The sequence below is a fragment of the Ranitomeya imitator genome, chromosome 3 (assembly GCF_032444005.1).
Source record: "Ranitomeya imitator isolate aRanImi1 chromosome 3, aRanImi1.pri, whole genome shotgun sequence".
In the NCBI taxonomy this organism is placed as follows: domain Eukaryota; kingdom Metazoa; phylum Chordata; class Amphibia; order Anura; family Dendrobatidae; genus Ranitomeya; species Ranitomeya imitator.
In genome coordinates this window covers 615,483,949-615,498,817 of record NC_091284.1, presented here as the reverse complement: position 1 = coordinate 615,498,817, position 14,869 = coordinate 615,483,949, and the positions used below count along the sequence as shown (strand labels likewise).

Here is a 14,869-nt window from a genome sequence, read left to right as displayed (position 1 = left end):
ATCCAAACGTTTGAACGCAATTCATAGTTATTTGCACAACGCTTCAGATTTTCCGCCATCGGCCTATGTACGCTGCTAGATAAGTGGATAGCAGAAGACGGGAAGGTACCGGTTGGTCTGTGTAATGGGACATATCACTAACAGCTACCTATGCCAGAAACAGCAGTGACTGCCAGACTGCTCCCCTCCCCCCACCTACTGCATGGCCACAATGCTGGACAACAGTCCTGAAGAACAGAACTGATGAAACGGTTTTCTTTATCTCTTCATTGGGGGACACAGGTAACCATGGGTGTATGCTGCTGTCGCTAGGAGGCTGACATTATACAAAAAAAGGAAAATAGCTCCTCCTCAGCGGTATACACCCACCGACAGGCACAAAGCACCTCAGTTTTAGCTTTGTGCCTGTAGGAGGCGGACCTGGATCTGATCCCACATCCACAGTTTTTTCCTTTGCAAGTTCCCTGCTTTGTGTGTATTAATCTTTTCCCTTTGTCATTCAGGCTCATCGTTCTAGGGTAACAGGGTGTCATGTCTCACCATGCTATCCCACACGGATGTGACCGAGAGAGCAGTGTGGCGTCGCCCACTCATGGACCCCGTAGGCAGGACTTTATCCCCTGTCACCCTTACGGGTGTTTCAGGGCGATTCCCGGTGACCAGTCCTTGCCTTTTCACCATGACCAGTCCTTGCCTTTTCCCCACCTAAACTGTCTTAGTGGCAGTGACCCTGGAAAGCAGAGGACACTCAATCCCATATAGACGACATTCTTAGTGCTGGAAGAGATGAGCGAGAGCAAATCAGAAGTGTTAGAAGTGACTTCCTGACTGACCAGGCTTGTCTCCAGATACAAAACCTTTTTCAATACAACTGTATGACACTTAGGAGTCAACAATTTTCACCCTTCATAATTATATAAATCTGCCTATAATTAAAGCACCGTCTCAGATCAGCGTCACTTTAAAGGGGTTGTCTGGTCTCAAAGGAAAACAAGTCTGTGGTTGCTCTATGTGACTGCAGAATCCTGACAGTGTATAATGTGCACACCATCACAATTTCCCTTTATTGACAGGTGGATGGGTAGTCACATGACCATATGCCGACTAGACTCTTGCACATCTATTAATAATAATAATAATAATTTTTATTTATATAGATATATATCTATTAATCCTGTTTTATTGAGAGGCCGGGACAGACTAGTCGGCAAGTGACCATAAGTATGCAGATGTCCACACGCCTGGACATACAAATCGTATGTGTATTGTATACTTTCACATCAGTCTGCAGTCACAGAGTTACCGCAGACTTTTCTTCTGAGACCGAACAATCCCTTTAAGACAAGTAATATGTATCTCTGTAGTGAAATGGGCATTAATTCTCACCTCTTTGTTCTCTGCAGAATCTCCATGGACCCACACTGTGGCCTCCAGAAAGTTATCTCTGCTTGCCCTGAAAGTCCCTTGCACATAAATTCCAGATTTTATACCTTGTTGTAACTTTGATAAAGGAAGATGCTCAGAGAAAATAATTCTTCCACTCTCTATATCATTCTGTGAAAAGAAAATAACCACGTCAATGGAAATCGGTTATATGTCACAAAGCGAACCAGGCAACCAAAAGACGCCCATTAGTGAACCAGAAATGGCCTACTTATGGCTGGCTCCCATAGCATGCATGAGAGGAGCATCATGTTCCCACACAAAAGGACAAAGGTGAATAAAACTGGAAAGAAACCCGAGACCGTAACACATTGATATTTTACCTTCTCATCGGACACACAAGCAAGGCGATCCACAAGTTCAGGATTGGCAATCAGACTTTTAATGTATTCTTCACCTAAAATATAAAGATAGATCTAGAAAAAACTAAATTTTCAGGAAAGCAAGTATCAAGTTTATACAGCTCCCTTCAAGGACAGGAGTGCTCAATGACATACAGCATTGGGAAAGTAAACCGAAAAGTAGCAACTTACATGTAAATGCCACAATGCCTTCCTGCACGGCCTTCTCCTTGTTACCGCGGTCGTTGGTTATTAGCAGCACTTGCAGGTTCTTGAGATTGGCAGATTTCTTCAGATGTTTACCATACCACTGTGTTGCAGTCCGAATCGCTCTGTCGTTTCGGTCATTAGCATTTTCCCCCTGTTCTTGTTCTATGTAAGTTTCCCTGTGATGGCAGAAAATGCAACATATTACTCATCGCTCTATATCATTAGTCCAGTACCGGACACCAAATATCTGAGTTCACAGATGGTCTGAAGAAGCGATTTGATCCCTCACTGCAGACAGATTTGTAGACAGATTTGAGCAGTTTTTGAGTGAATGGCCAGTGTTGAAGACAAGAGGTGACTAATTTATGGGAAATGCATGTAGAAAAGCCGCGGAGACACCATCACGTGTTTCTCAATGCAAGCAATAAATAGCCAAGTCTTTCACCGGGAAGGAACAACCACGGGAAGGGCAGCATCCAAAAAGGAAAACCACCTATGCCAAAACATGGTATCCATCCACAGACAGCTGTTTCGGGGTATTTGCCCCTCATCAGTGTGGAGTAGGAAACTGGCTATTAAGAGCAGTGCCTAGTAAAAGGACTATAAACATAAGGATGAATGACCTCGGGGAGATCAAAACATCCAACACCGCGGAGACACCATCACGTGTTTCTCAACGCAGTGATCCAGAACACTGCTCCCATCCCTTATGGGAAATATGCAAATGCATGTAGAAAAGCCGCGGAGACACCATCACGTGTTTCTCAACGCAAGCAATAAACAGCCAGGTCTTTCACCGGGAAGGAACAACCACGGGAAGGGCAGCATCCAAAAGGAAAACCACCTATGCCAAAACATAGCACTGCTCCTAATAGCCAGTTTCCTACTCCACACTGATGAGGGGCAAATACGCTGTCTGTGGATGGATACCATGTTTTGGCATAGGTATGGCGGCTTTTCTACATGCATTTGCATATTTCCCATAAGGGATGGGGGCAGTGTTCTGGATCACTGCGTTGAGAAACACGTGATGGTGTCTCCGCGGTGTTAGATGTTTTGATCTCACCGAGGTCATTCATCCTTATGTTTATAATTTATGGGAAAGACATCTTAGTCAAATAAGAAAGAAAAATGTAAATACTATTTAAAGTGGTTGTTTGAGATTTAGACATTTTCTCCAAATAGCCAAGGAGTGCACTTGTGTTAACCAATTAAGGACCTGGACACTTTTCTTTTTTGCATCTCCATGAGTTTCAAGAGACATACGGTAACTATTTTCCATCAACATTTCTTTTGAGCTTCTGACGTTATTCTAGCACTTTCATTTAGGGGAACTGTTATACATGGTATCTAGAGCCTGTACATTAGAACAGCCATGGTTACGTGGACTTACCGATGGTGCTCATTAGTGAAAGTGTAGAAATACTTCTCAGGGTTATTAGTCATATCTCGGATTCGCTTGTATACTGGTGCGCTCCGACTCCTCACTTCCTGGAGAACGGTCTGCAATAAGATCACATTCTGGATGACCGGGTCTTCAAGGATGTCAACCTAAACACAAAAAGGAAAATAAATGGATTTTTCTAAACGTTTGTGCAAATAAAAGAGTGAGGAATTCAAATTATACAGATCTTAGCCTAAAACGCTCATGGTAAAAGGTGATGTCGGGGAGTAAAAAATATATTTTAGGCGTGTACTGATTAGAAATAATGAATGGAGGCATAGCTTCGAGACCAGTCCACTCCAGAGGTCTGCAGGGCTCCAGTCGGAAGTCACGGCAACGCTGCAGACAATTACAGGCTGCAGTGGTGCTGTAGTTTCTGAACAGGAGAGACATCGCTTTCAGATCCACCACGTACATGAAAGTGAGTAAAGCATTATTTTTAATCAATCCTTACCTAAAATATATATTTTTTCATGGTAGGACGACCCCTTTAATTTATAGATAGTAAAGGGGCTTCTCATTATCATGCAACAAAGAAATTTACTTCTTAAAATTCATCACAAGAACTAAGGGATTTCTAATGTTACAGTTAAATGATCATTGCCTGGGTTATAAACCACCTCTAGCAGAGATCCGATGAGCACCAGTGCCACCGTGCTTCTCTCAGTGTAGTGTGCGACAATGCTGCTGGTCCGAGCTGTCAATCATTCAGTGTCACGCCCCCCCCGGCCAGCAGGAAGGTGGGAGACAGGAAACGGTACGCTCCGGAATATCAGCAAACCTTGTGCTTGGCGCATTCAGACCCAAAACAAGACTTCACATTTTAGAATACGGCACTATAAATCTTTCTCCTGCAGGACAAGTGGGGGTCGGATCGGAGCAGATATCAAATGTCGCAGGTCTTGTTTAGGTAAGAAGGAAAATCAGAAAATAAACTAATAATAGGTCTTCCTTCAGATTTTTCCTCATCCAATATTAAATCCTCTAATGCTCCTGTGACTAGTAATGCCGAGAATGAAGGCGCTCTTCTTATTTTAAAGGGGTTGTCTTAAGATAATGCAGACTGCCGAATCGTGAGTGTACAATGCGCACTGTCACAATCGCGGAATTCGTGGGCCTGTCACATGATCAGATGTATGAGATTAGCATTTCTCATGAAGTTCTACAGAAAATGTAGTAAATATACATTTGCTAAAGGAGTGTGCATACCAATACTTCCATATGTCAAAATATTTAGATTTTTTAAATATTAATAAACGTGTGTGTGTGTGTGTGTGTGTGTGTGTGTGTGTGTGTGTGTGTGTGTGTGTGTGTGTGTGTGTGTGTGTGTGTGTGTGTGTGTGTGTGTGTGTTAAAAAAAAACATTGTCCGATATACTAAAATCTTTGCATTACCTGGTGAAGTAACACATTAGTGTCCGGTAATATGTAATGGGGGGATTCACAGAGAGCGCTCTGCAGGACGGGCTCCATCTGCAAGACAGGGCTCTCCTGCTGGCACTCATCACATCCATGGCACCCGCAGGTGATGTCATCCCTCAGGTAATGCTCTCTGACAACTTTTAAGATGCCGCCAGAACGAGTCTTTTTCACAAAGGTCTTGGACTTTAACATTTTCTTAGTTGATCCTACAAATCAAAATGTGGAAAAAAGAGAAACAAAAAGAAAAAAAAGGAATGCAAATGATAAAGGTGGGATTACAGTAACGAAAATCAATCGGTATATATGTGGGGCGATGCTGACGTCACTCACCCTGCTTCTATCACCGCCCCCTGGTGACATCTCATATTAATGAACAAGGCAGCGATCACCGATACTGACACAGGACTCTGTTAGAGGACGCGGGAACAGAAACTGTGGTAAGAATCCGCAGCGCCGCCCCCAGATTACATCATATTACAGAAAGGGTGACAAAAGCTGCAGAGAAGTGACTGGGGGGGGCATCCTGCTGTGACACCCCATTTATGACTCCCCTCAAATGAAATGTCACAGGAGGTAAAGGAAAAAAAACAAATACAGGGAATAGCAAGGTAAGGAGAATGGTAGGGAATTGTATAATGAAGCACTGTCAGAACAGGGCACTACGGGGCGTACAGGTGCTGCTGTCTGATCCTAGCAGGTCTGAGCAGGCAGACTTCAGCCGATCAATAAATGATCACATACCCTGTGGACAACCCATGTCAGTCACCTTTACCAAAGTGAGAATCTGAGCTCTGTAATTCCTGACAGGTCCTAGGAAACAGCAGACCAGCGCCGCACCACACGGCACCAGCCGCCCACCACACAGTACTAGTCAACCATCAGGCAACAGGCCTGCTGACAGTATCACAGCCTGGCATCTTGTAACAGGCGCTCATACCCGCCTGCTGGCAGTACCACAGCCTGTCATGTACCAGGAGCTCATACCCACCTGCTGGCAGTATCACAGCCTGGCATCTTGTAACAGGCGCTCATAACCGCCTACTGGCAGTATCACGCCCTGGCATCATCTATAAGGCGCTCATACCCACCTGCTGGCAGTATCACTGCCTAGCATCATATCCCAGGCACTCATACCCGCCTGCTGGCAATACGACACCGTGGCATCATGTACCAGGCGCTCATACCCGCCTGCTGGCAGTATCACAGCCTGGCATCATGTACCAGGCGCTCATACCCGCCTGCTGGCAGTACCACAGCCTGGCATCATGTACCAGGCACTCATACCCGCCTGCTGGCAGTACCACAGCCTGGCATCATGTACCAGGCGCTCATACCCGCCTGCTGGCAGTATCACAGCCTGGCATCATGTACCAGGCGCTCATACCCGCCTGCTGGCAGTATCACAGCCTGGCATCATGTACCAGGCGCTCATACCTGCCTGCTGGCAGTACCACAGCCTGGCATCATGTACCAGGCGCTCATACCCGCCTGCTGGCAGTACCACAGCCTGGCATCATGTACCAGGCGCTCATACCTGCCTGCTGGCAGTACCACAGCCTGGCATCATGTACCAGGCGCTCATACCCGCCTGCTGGCAGTACCACAGCCTGGCATCTTGTACCTGGCACTCATCCCCGCCTGCTGGCAGTACCACAGCCTGGAATCATGTACCAGGCGCTCATACCCACCCACAAGTACTGTACCTGTACTGTACAATAGTCCAGGCTCCACATCTGGTCACAGCACGTTTCCCCTTTGGTCCAGCACTGCGCATGCTCAATACCCACGTGCAGAAACAGGAAGTAGTCACACAAACACCAAGCCAACGCTGCTGAGAACGAGACGTGACCCGCAAACCCGGAAGAAACTGGTGTGGAGTTAGGATCATGTGACTAAAAAGTCCAGTTACAGATGAGATTATTTGGAGCGTTAGCAGATATATTAGAGACTCGTACACACGATAAAACATAGATACGTCCTGCGCATTCCTTATATTATAGTATTATGTAACGTGCGGTGATGAAGGGAAAGTAATGTCGGAGGCTGGGAGATGGGCGGGGTTAGGGCACGCAGGCGCACTGCAGGCCGGTACGGTTGTGTTGTGCTCAGTGCGGCGGTTGTAGAGGCGCCAGAGCCGGTGTGTAGTGCGGTGATAGTAAGTACACAGATATCGGCGTATTCTGTCTCCTGCTGTGTACACACCTGTGGAACTACAAGTCCTAGCATGACTGGCAGGCCATGCTGGACCTTATAGTGCCTCAGCAGGAAAAGTGCATCATTGAGACTGGTACTTTATATTCCTTATGTTGTAGGAAACCTAGTGTGAAGTAATGTCTGCAGCAGTGCACAGCCCATGGCACTGAGAGCTGACACTGTCTACAGTCGTGCTCAAAAGTTTACATCCCCCGGCAGAATTTTTGTTTCTTGGCCTTTTTCAGAGACTATGAATGATAACACCAAAACTAAATGCTTAGTGGTTGGGTGAAGCCATTTGTTGTTGAACTACTGTTCTCTTTTTAAATCCTAATGACAACCCAAAACATCCAAATGACCCTGATCAGAAGTTCACATATCCCATTTCTTAATACTGTGTATTGCCCCCGTTAACATCAATGAGAGCTTGAACTCATTTGTGGTAGTTGTGGATGAGGTTCTTTATTTTCTCAGTGGTAAAGCTGCCCACTCTTCTTGGCAAAAAACCTCCAGTTCCTGTAAATTCCTGGGCTGTCTAGAATGAACTGTGCGCTTGAGATCTCCCCTGAGTGGCTCAATGATATTGAGGTCAGGAGACTGAGGTGGCCATTCCAGAACCTTCACTTTGTTCTGCTGTATCCAATAACAGGTCTACTGGGCCTTGTGTTTTGGATCGTTGTCATGTTGGAACGTCCAAGTACGTCCCATGCGCAGCTTCCAGGCTGATGAGTGCAAATCTGCCTCCAGTTTTTGCTGATAACTTGCTGCATTCATGTTTCCTTCAACTTTGACCAAGTTTCCTGTGCCTTTATAGTTCACACATCCTCAAAACATCAGCGATCCACCTCCATGCTTTACAGTAGGAATGGTGTTCCTTTCATCATAGGCCTTGTTGACCTCTCTCCAAACGTAATGTTTATGATTGTGGCCAAGAAGTTCAATTTTGGTCTCATCACTCCAAATTACCTTGTTCAAGAAGTTTTGAGGCTTGTCTCTATTCTGTTTTGCGTATTGTAGGAGAGACAATTTGTGGCATTTGCGCAGTAATGGCTTTCTTCTGGTGACTCGACCATGCAGCCCATTTTTCTTCAAGTGCCTCCTTATTGTGCATCTTTAAACAGCCGGACCGCTAGTTTTCAGAGAGTCCTGTATTTCAGCTGATGCTATTTATGGGTTTTTCTTTACATCCCAAACAATTTTCCTGCCAGTTGTGAACGATATTTTTGTTGGTCTACCTGACCATAGTTTTGTTTTTACAGAGCCCCTGATTTTCCATTTGTTAATCACAGTTTAAATGCTGCTGACTGGCATTATCAATTCCTTGGATATTTTTTCGTGTCCCTTTCCTGTTTTATACAGTTTAACTACCTTTTCCCCTAGATCCGATGAAAATTCTTTTGCTTTCCCCATGACTCACAGTCCAGAAATGTCAGTGGCTGGATGAAAGATGCCAGAGTCTGTCTGGATCACAGAAACTCACTCAGCTTTTATGCACACACACTGATTACAAGCAAACAGGTCACAGGTGAGGATGTTACCTTTAGTAGCCATTCAAACCCATTTGTGTCAACTTCTGTGCATCATATAAGGCCAAAATCACCAGGGTATGTAAACTTTTGATCACGGTCATTTGGATGTTTTGGGTTGTCATTATGATTTCAAAAGTGTCTCTCTCCGTTTCATTGAAGCAGCAACGCCATCCGTGATTAAACCTCCTCTTTGGGACTGCCACAGCAAGTTCTTCCACTGCTTCATAAAAATGCCTGGAGTTCCATCCTCAGCCTGTAACTTTTTATCACTGTAAATGGGTGATGAAGCAATTCCTTCAGTTCAGCAACCTGTGTCCATTGACCTTCATGTAGTGTTACCCGAGGGTTTGCCATATCTACAAGGAAGGGTTTTAGCTCAAGCAATCGCTCAATCATTAAATAAGTGCTGCCCCAGCAAGTGATCCACAATTGCCCCTTTTCCAGCACATCTCTTCAAGATGGAATCAATTTTACGGGTTCTGGCAGCAATAGTCAGTTTCCTCACTTTGCTAATCAGAGTTCCAGCATGTTACATAGTTACATAGTTATTAAGGTTGAAGGAAGACTATAAGTCCATCTACGAGACACAAAACTGTATATAACAGTATATGTACCTGCGCTTGACCTTATAGAGAAACTATAGTACATAAACACGATAGGTAGTTACCTTCAAGGTGGGAAGACAGTAATGGATCCGTTTAGGGTGCATAAAGTAAGACTGGAGTAGCTGGTATGCAGGGACTGACTGAAATAATCGGTGTGCCGGGACTAGAATGGGGAAAAACAATGGCAATGTTGCAATAAATATGTAAATAAAATCATACGAGTAATAACTAAAAACCCCGAGCAGTAAACAGCCTCATATAAATAGTGCGTATATATATGTGGTCTTACAGGCGGTACCTCCAATATAGTAGAGATCAAGTACCTGTCTTATGGTAAGCCCCGGGGAGGAAGTTTAGAAAAAATAACACTAAAAGAAATCCGCAACTTGTAGGTAATAGTCGCACTGTAGAAACGTTGCACTTAGCTCAATTGAGCGTAACAGTGTAGAAGTTAGGAGCGTTGTACTTAGCTCAATGAAGCGATGTGGTTGAAGTGTCCTCAGGCGGCTAATGCAGGCGCCGTCCCGGCCGGTGACGGGCGCTCGCGCGGCCTGTGTTAAGTCCTGTACGATGCTGTGCAGGACCTGCGGTGGCGTTCGGGTCACGTGCTAAGGAGTCACGTGATGCTACGGAGCGCTGTGGGAGCCAAACCATGACTCCTTAGCACGTGACCCGAACGCCACCGCAGGGTTTGGCTCCCACAGCGCTCCGTAGCATCATCCAGGGCACCACGTGACTCCTTAGCACGTGACCCGAACGCCACCGCAGGGTTTGGCTCCCACAGCGCTCCGTAGCATCATCCAGGGCACCACGTGACTCCTTAGCACGTGACCCGAACGCCACCGCCGGGTTTGGCTCCCACAGCGCTCCGTAGCATCATCCAGGGCACCACGTGACTCCTTAGCACGTGACCCGAACGCCACCGCAGGTCCTGCACAGCATCGTACAGGACTTAACACAGGCCGCGCGAGCGCCCGTCACCGGCCGGGACGGCGCCTGCATTAGCCGCCTGAGGACACTTCAACCACATCGCTTCATTGAGCTAAGTACAACGCTCCTAACTTCTACACTGTTACGCTCAATTGAGCTAAGTGCAACGTTTCTACAGTGCGACTATTACCTACAAGTTGCGGATTTCTTTTAGTGTTATTTTTTCTAAACTTCCTCCCCGGGGCTTACCATAAGACAGGTACTTGATCTCTACTATATTGGAGGTACCGCCTGTAAGACCACATATATATATACGCACTATTTATATGAGGCTGTTTACTGCTCGGGGTTTTTAGTTATTACTCGTATGATTTTATTTACATATTTATTGCAACATTGCCATTGTTTTTCCCCATTCTAGTCCCGGCACACCGATTATTTCAGTCAGTCCCTGCATACCAGCTACTCCAGTCTTACTTTATGCACCCTAAACGGATCCATTACTGTCTTCCCACCTTGAAGGTAACTACCTATCGTGTTTATGTACTATAGTTTCTCTATAAGGTCAAGCGCAGGTACATATACTGTTATATACAGTTTTGTGTCTCGTAAATTTTTTCCCCCTTCTCCTCGGTGTGGTGAGGAGCAGTACCTGCAGCTACCTCTATCCATCTCACAAGCGCCGCTAGTGTATACATTACTGTACCTCTAGTTTTATAAGTCCATCTAGTTCAACCCATAGCTTAACCTAACATGCCCTAACATGTTGATCCAGAGGAAGGCAAAAAAAAACCCATGTGGCAAGAGTAAGCTCCACATTGGCGAAAAAAATTCCTTCCCGACTCCACATACGGCAATCAGACTAGTTCCCTGGATCAACGCCCTATCAAGGAATCTAGTGTATATACCCTGTAACATTATACTTTTCCAGAAAGGTATCCAGACCCCTCTTAAATTTAAGCAATGAATCACTCATTACAACATCATACGGCAGAGAGTTCCATAGTCTCACTGCTCTTACAGTAAAGAATCCGCGTCTGTTATTATGCTTAAACCTTTTTTCCTCCAAACGCTGAGGATGCCCCCTTGTCCCGGTTTCAGGTCTATGATTAAAAAGATCATCCGAAAGGTCTTTGTACTGTCCCCTCATATATTTATACATTAACATAAGATCACCCCTTAGTCTTCGTTTTTCCAAACTAAATAGCCACAAGTGTAATAACCTATCTTGGTATTGCAGACCCCCCAGTCCTCTAATAACCTTGGTCGCTCTTCTCTGCACCCGCTCTAGTTCAGCTATGTCTTTCTTATACACCGGAGACCAGAACTGTGCACAGTATTCTAAGTGTGGTCGAACTAGTGACTTGTATAGAGGTAAAATTATGTTCTCCTCATGAGCATCTATGCCTCTTTTAATGCATCCCATTATTTTATTTGCCTTTGTAGCAGCTGCCTGACACTGGCCACTGAATATGAGTTTGTTATCCACCCATACACCCAGGTCTTTTTCATTGACGGTTTTGCCCAGAGTTTTAGAATTAAGCACATAATTATACATCTTATTACTTCTACCCAAGTGCATGACCTTACATTTATCCCCATTAAAGCTCATTTGCCATTTATCAGCCCAAGCTTCTAGTTTACATAAATCATCCTGTAATATAAAATTGTCCTCCTCTGTATTGATTACCCTGCAGAGTTTAGTGTCATCTGCAAATATTGAAATTCTACTCTGAATGCCCCCTACAAGGTCATTAATAAATATGTTAAAAAGAAGAGGGCCCAATACTGACCCCTGTGGTACCCCACTGCTAACCGCTACCCAGTCCGAGTGTGCTCCATTAATAACCACCCTTTGTTTCCTATCCCTGAGCCAGCTCTCAACCCACTTACACATATTTTCCCCTATCCCCATTATTCTCATTTTATGTATCAACCTTTTGTGTGGCACCATATCAAAAGCTTTTGAAAAGTCCATATACACTACATCCACTGGGTTCCCTTGGTCCAATCCGGAACTTACCTCTTCATAGAAACTGATCAAATTAGTCTGACATGAACGGTCGCTAGTAAACCCGTGCTGATACTGGGTCATGAGGTTATTCCTCTTCAGATACTCCAGTGTAGCATCCCTTAGAATGCCCTCCAGGATTTTACCCACAGTAGAGGTTAAGCTTACTGGCCTATAATTTCCGAGTTCAGTTTTTGTCCCCTTTTTGAATATTGGCACCACATTTGCTATACGCCAGTCCTGTGGTACAGACCCTGTTATTATGGAGTCTTTAAAGATTAAAAATAATGGTCTATCAATGACTGTACTTAATTCCTGCAGTACTCGAGGGTGTATCCCATTCGGGCTCGGAGATTTGTCAATTTTAGTGATTTTTAGACGCCGCCGCACTTCCTGCTGGGTTAAGCAGATGACATTTAATGGGGAATTTTTATCACTAGTCATTTTGTCTGCCATGGGATTTTCTTGTGTAAATACTGATGAAAAAAAGTCATTTAGCATATTGGCTTTTTCCTCATCCTCATCCACCATTTCACCCAGACTATTTTTAAGGGGGCCAACACTATCATTTTTTAGTTTATTACTATTTATGTAGTTAAAGAATATTTTAGGATTATTTTTACTCTCTGGCAATGAGTCTCTCTGTCTCAATCTTTGCTGCCTTGATTTGCTTTTTACAGAATTTATTTAATTTTCTGTGTTTATTTAATGCCTCATCACTACCTACTTCCTTTAATTCTCTAAATGCTTTCTTTTTGTCACTTATTGCGCCCCTTACAGCTCTATTTAGCCATATTGGTTTCCTCCTATTTCTAGTATGTTTATTCCCATACGGTATATACTGTGCACAGGTCCTATCCAGGATGCTAATAAATGTCTCCCATTTTCTTTGTGTATTTTTGTGTCTCAGGATATCGTCCCAGATAATTGCACCAAGATCCTCTCTCATCCGTTGGAAATTTGCCCTCCTGAAGTTTAGTGTCCTTGTAACCCCTCTATTACACATCTTTTTAAAGGATACATGAAAACTTATTATTTTGTGATCGCTATTACCCAAGTGACCCCCAACCCTTATATTTGATATGCGGTCTGGCCTGTTGGTTAATATTAGGTCTAGCAGTGCCCCCCTTCTTGTTGGGTCCTGAACCAGTTGTGAAAGGTAATTGTCTCTCATAGTTGTCAAAAACCGATTACCTTTGCTGGAACTGCAGGGTTCTGTTCCCCAATTTATTTCAGGGTAGTTGAAGTCCCCCATAATAATGACTTCTCCTTGAGTCGCAGCTTCATCTATTTGCTTTACGAGGATATTCTCCATTGCTTCCATTATTTTTGGAGATTTATAACAAACCCCTATCAGCAATTTATTATTTTTTCCCCCTCCCCTTATCTCCACCCACAGGGATTCTACATTTTCATTAAATTCACCTATATTATCACGTAGGATGGGTTTTAAGGATGATTTTACATATAGACATATAGTCTCTCTTGCAGACTCTTATTGCCAGCTGCAGCGTGGGCACAACACAGCGCATGTGATGAATAGGAAAGAGGTGTGAAGCAGCTTCAACAAGATAATCTAACTGTAAAGAATCATTTTGCTGTTCTTCTGTAGTAATATCTGTTTGTTTCTTATGGGGACAGGACTGTGACCTTCCATCTCCAACATACTGAATGTGAAATGTTCTTCTAGCTGCTGTTCACCTTCGTTATTCTCATTCATCAGTTTAATTGTACTTATCATGTTTGAAGCATTATCTGTTATCATAGCAAGAACCTGTTCTATTTTGAGTTCATAATCTTGCAGAACTTTTTCTATTAAGGTCTGGAGAAACTGGCTTCTGTGATGAGCTTTAGTATCTTTTTCTTGTTGTCACAAGCATATTGAACGTTGATAGCAAAATAGTTCACTCTGTGACCTGTGCAGGCATTCATTTTAAGAAATACAAGGCATCTCTTGAGAGTCTTTTTAAGATCTTTCTTTTGGTTAAGGGCTTCTTCAATCACTAATTTTCTAATACTTTCTCTTTTTAGAGAAACACCAAGTTTGCAGGCCATTGCTCCATTAAGAGCTGTAATGATAATGGTACACTGTCCTTCACAACAAGCTTGATGAGCTGTCTCTTAAACACATCTGCTATCATTGTAAGGGTACCGTCACACTATACGATTTACCTACGATCATGACCAGCGATACGACCTGGCCGTGATCGTAGGTAAATCGTAGTGTGGTCGCTGGGGAGCTGTCACACAGACAGCTCTCCAGCGACCAACGATGCCGAGGTCCCCGGGTAACCAGGGTAAACATCGGGTTACTAAGCGCAGGACCGCGCTTAGTAACCCGATGTTTACCCTGGTTACAAGCGTAAAACTAAAAAAAAACAAACAGCACATACTTACATTCTGGTGTCCCTCAGGTCCCTTGGCGTCTACTTCCCGCACTCACTGACTGCCGGCCGTAAAGTGAAAGTGAAAGCACAGCCGCTGTGCTCTGCTTTCACTTTACGGCCGGCAGTCACAGTGCGGGAAGCAGACGGCAAGGGACCTGACGGACACCAGAATGTAAGTATGTGCTGTTTTTTTTTTTTTTTCGTTTTACGCTTGTAACCAGGGTAAACATCGGGTTACTAAGCGCGGCCCTGCGCTTAGTAACCCGATGTTTACCCTGGTTACAAGCGAACGCATCGCTTGATCGCATCGCTAGATCGGTGTCACACACACCGATCTAGCGATGACAGCGGGAGA

At 44.4% G+C, this 14,869-nt stretch overlaps 2 protein-coding genes across 6 annotated transcripts in view; one reads left to right on the top strand and one right to left on the bottom strand.

Moving 5' to 3' along the window:
- The window catches only part of DIS3 (DIS3 homolog, exosome endoribonuclease and 3'-5' exoribonuclease), a 37,446-nt gene extending 30,790 nt beyond the window's left edge, over positions 1–6,656 (bottom strand). Inside the window, exons 1-7 of one of the 4 annotated variants that reach the window (XM_069758138.1) lie at positions 6,563–6,638; positions 5,190–5,266; positions 4,833–5,065; positions 3,388–3,545; positions 1,977–2,170; positions 1,767–1,840; positions 1,387–1,554 (exon numbers count right to left, since the gene is read on the bottom strand). In XM_069758138.1, coding sequence (XP_069614239.1) covers positions 1,387–1,554; positions 1,767–1,840; positions 1,977–2,170; positions 3,388–3,545; positions 4,833–5,051 — 813 coding nt within the window. In that variant the 5' untranslated portion in view covers positions 5,052–5,065; positions 5,190–5,266; positions 6,563–6,638. Of the gene's footprint in view, positions 1–1,386; positions 1,555–1,766; positions 1,841–1,976; positions 2,171–3,387; positions 3,546–4,832; positions 5,066–5,189; positions 5,267–6,547 lie in introns of all 4 variants that reach the window. The other 3 variants (XM_069758140.1, XM_069758137.1, XM_069758139.1) reach the window with 3 other exon arrangements.
- Positions 6,657–6,927: 271 nt separating this feature from the next.
- PIBF1 (progesterone immunomodulatory binding factor 1) overlaps positions 6,928–14,869 on the top strand; it is a 378,979-nt gene continuing 371,037 nt past the window's right edge. Inside the window, exon 1 of one of the 2 annotated variants that reach the window (XR_011319363.1) lies at positions 6,928–7,014. The gene's annotated coding sequence lies outside the window, so the exon portion shown is untranslated. The remainder of the gene's footprint in view (positions 7,015–14,869) is intronic. The other variant, XM_069758136.1, reaches the window with a different exon arrangement.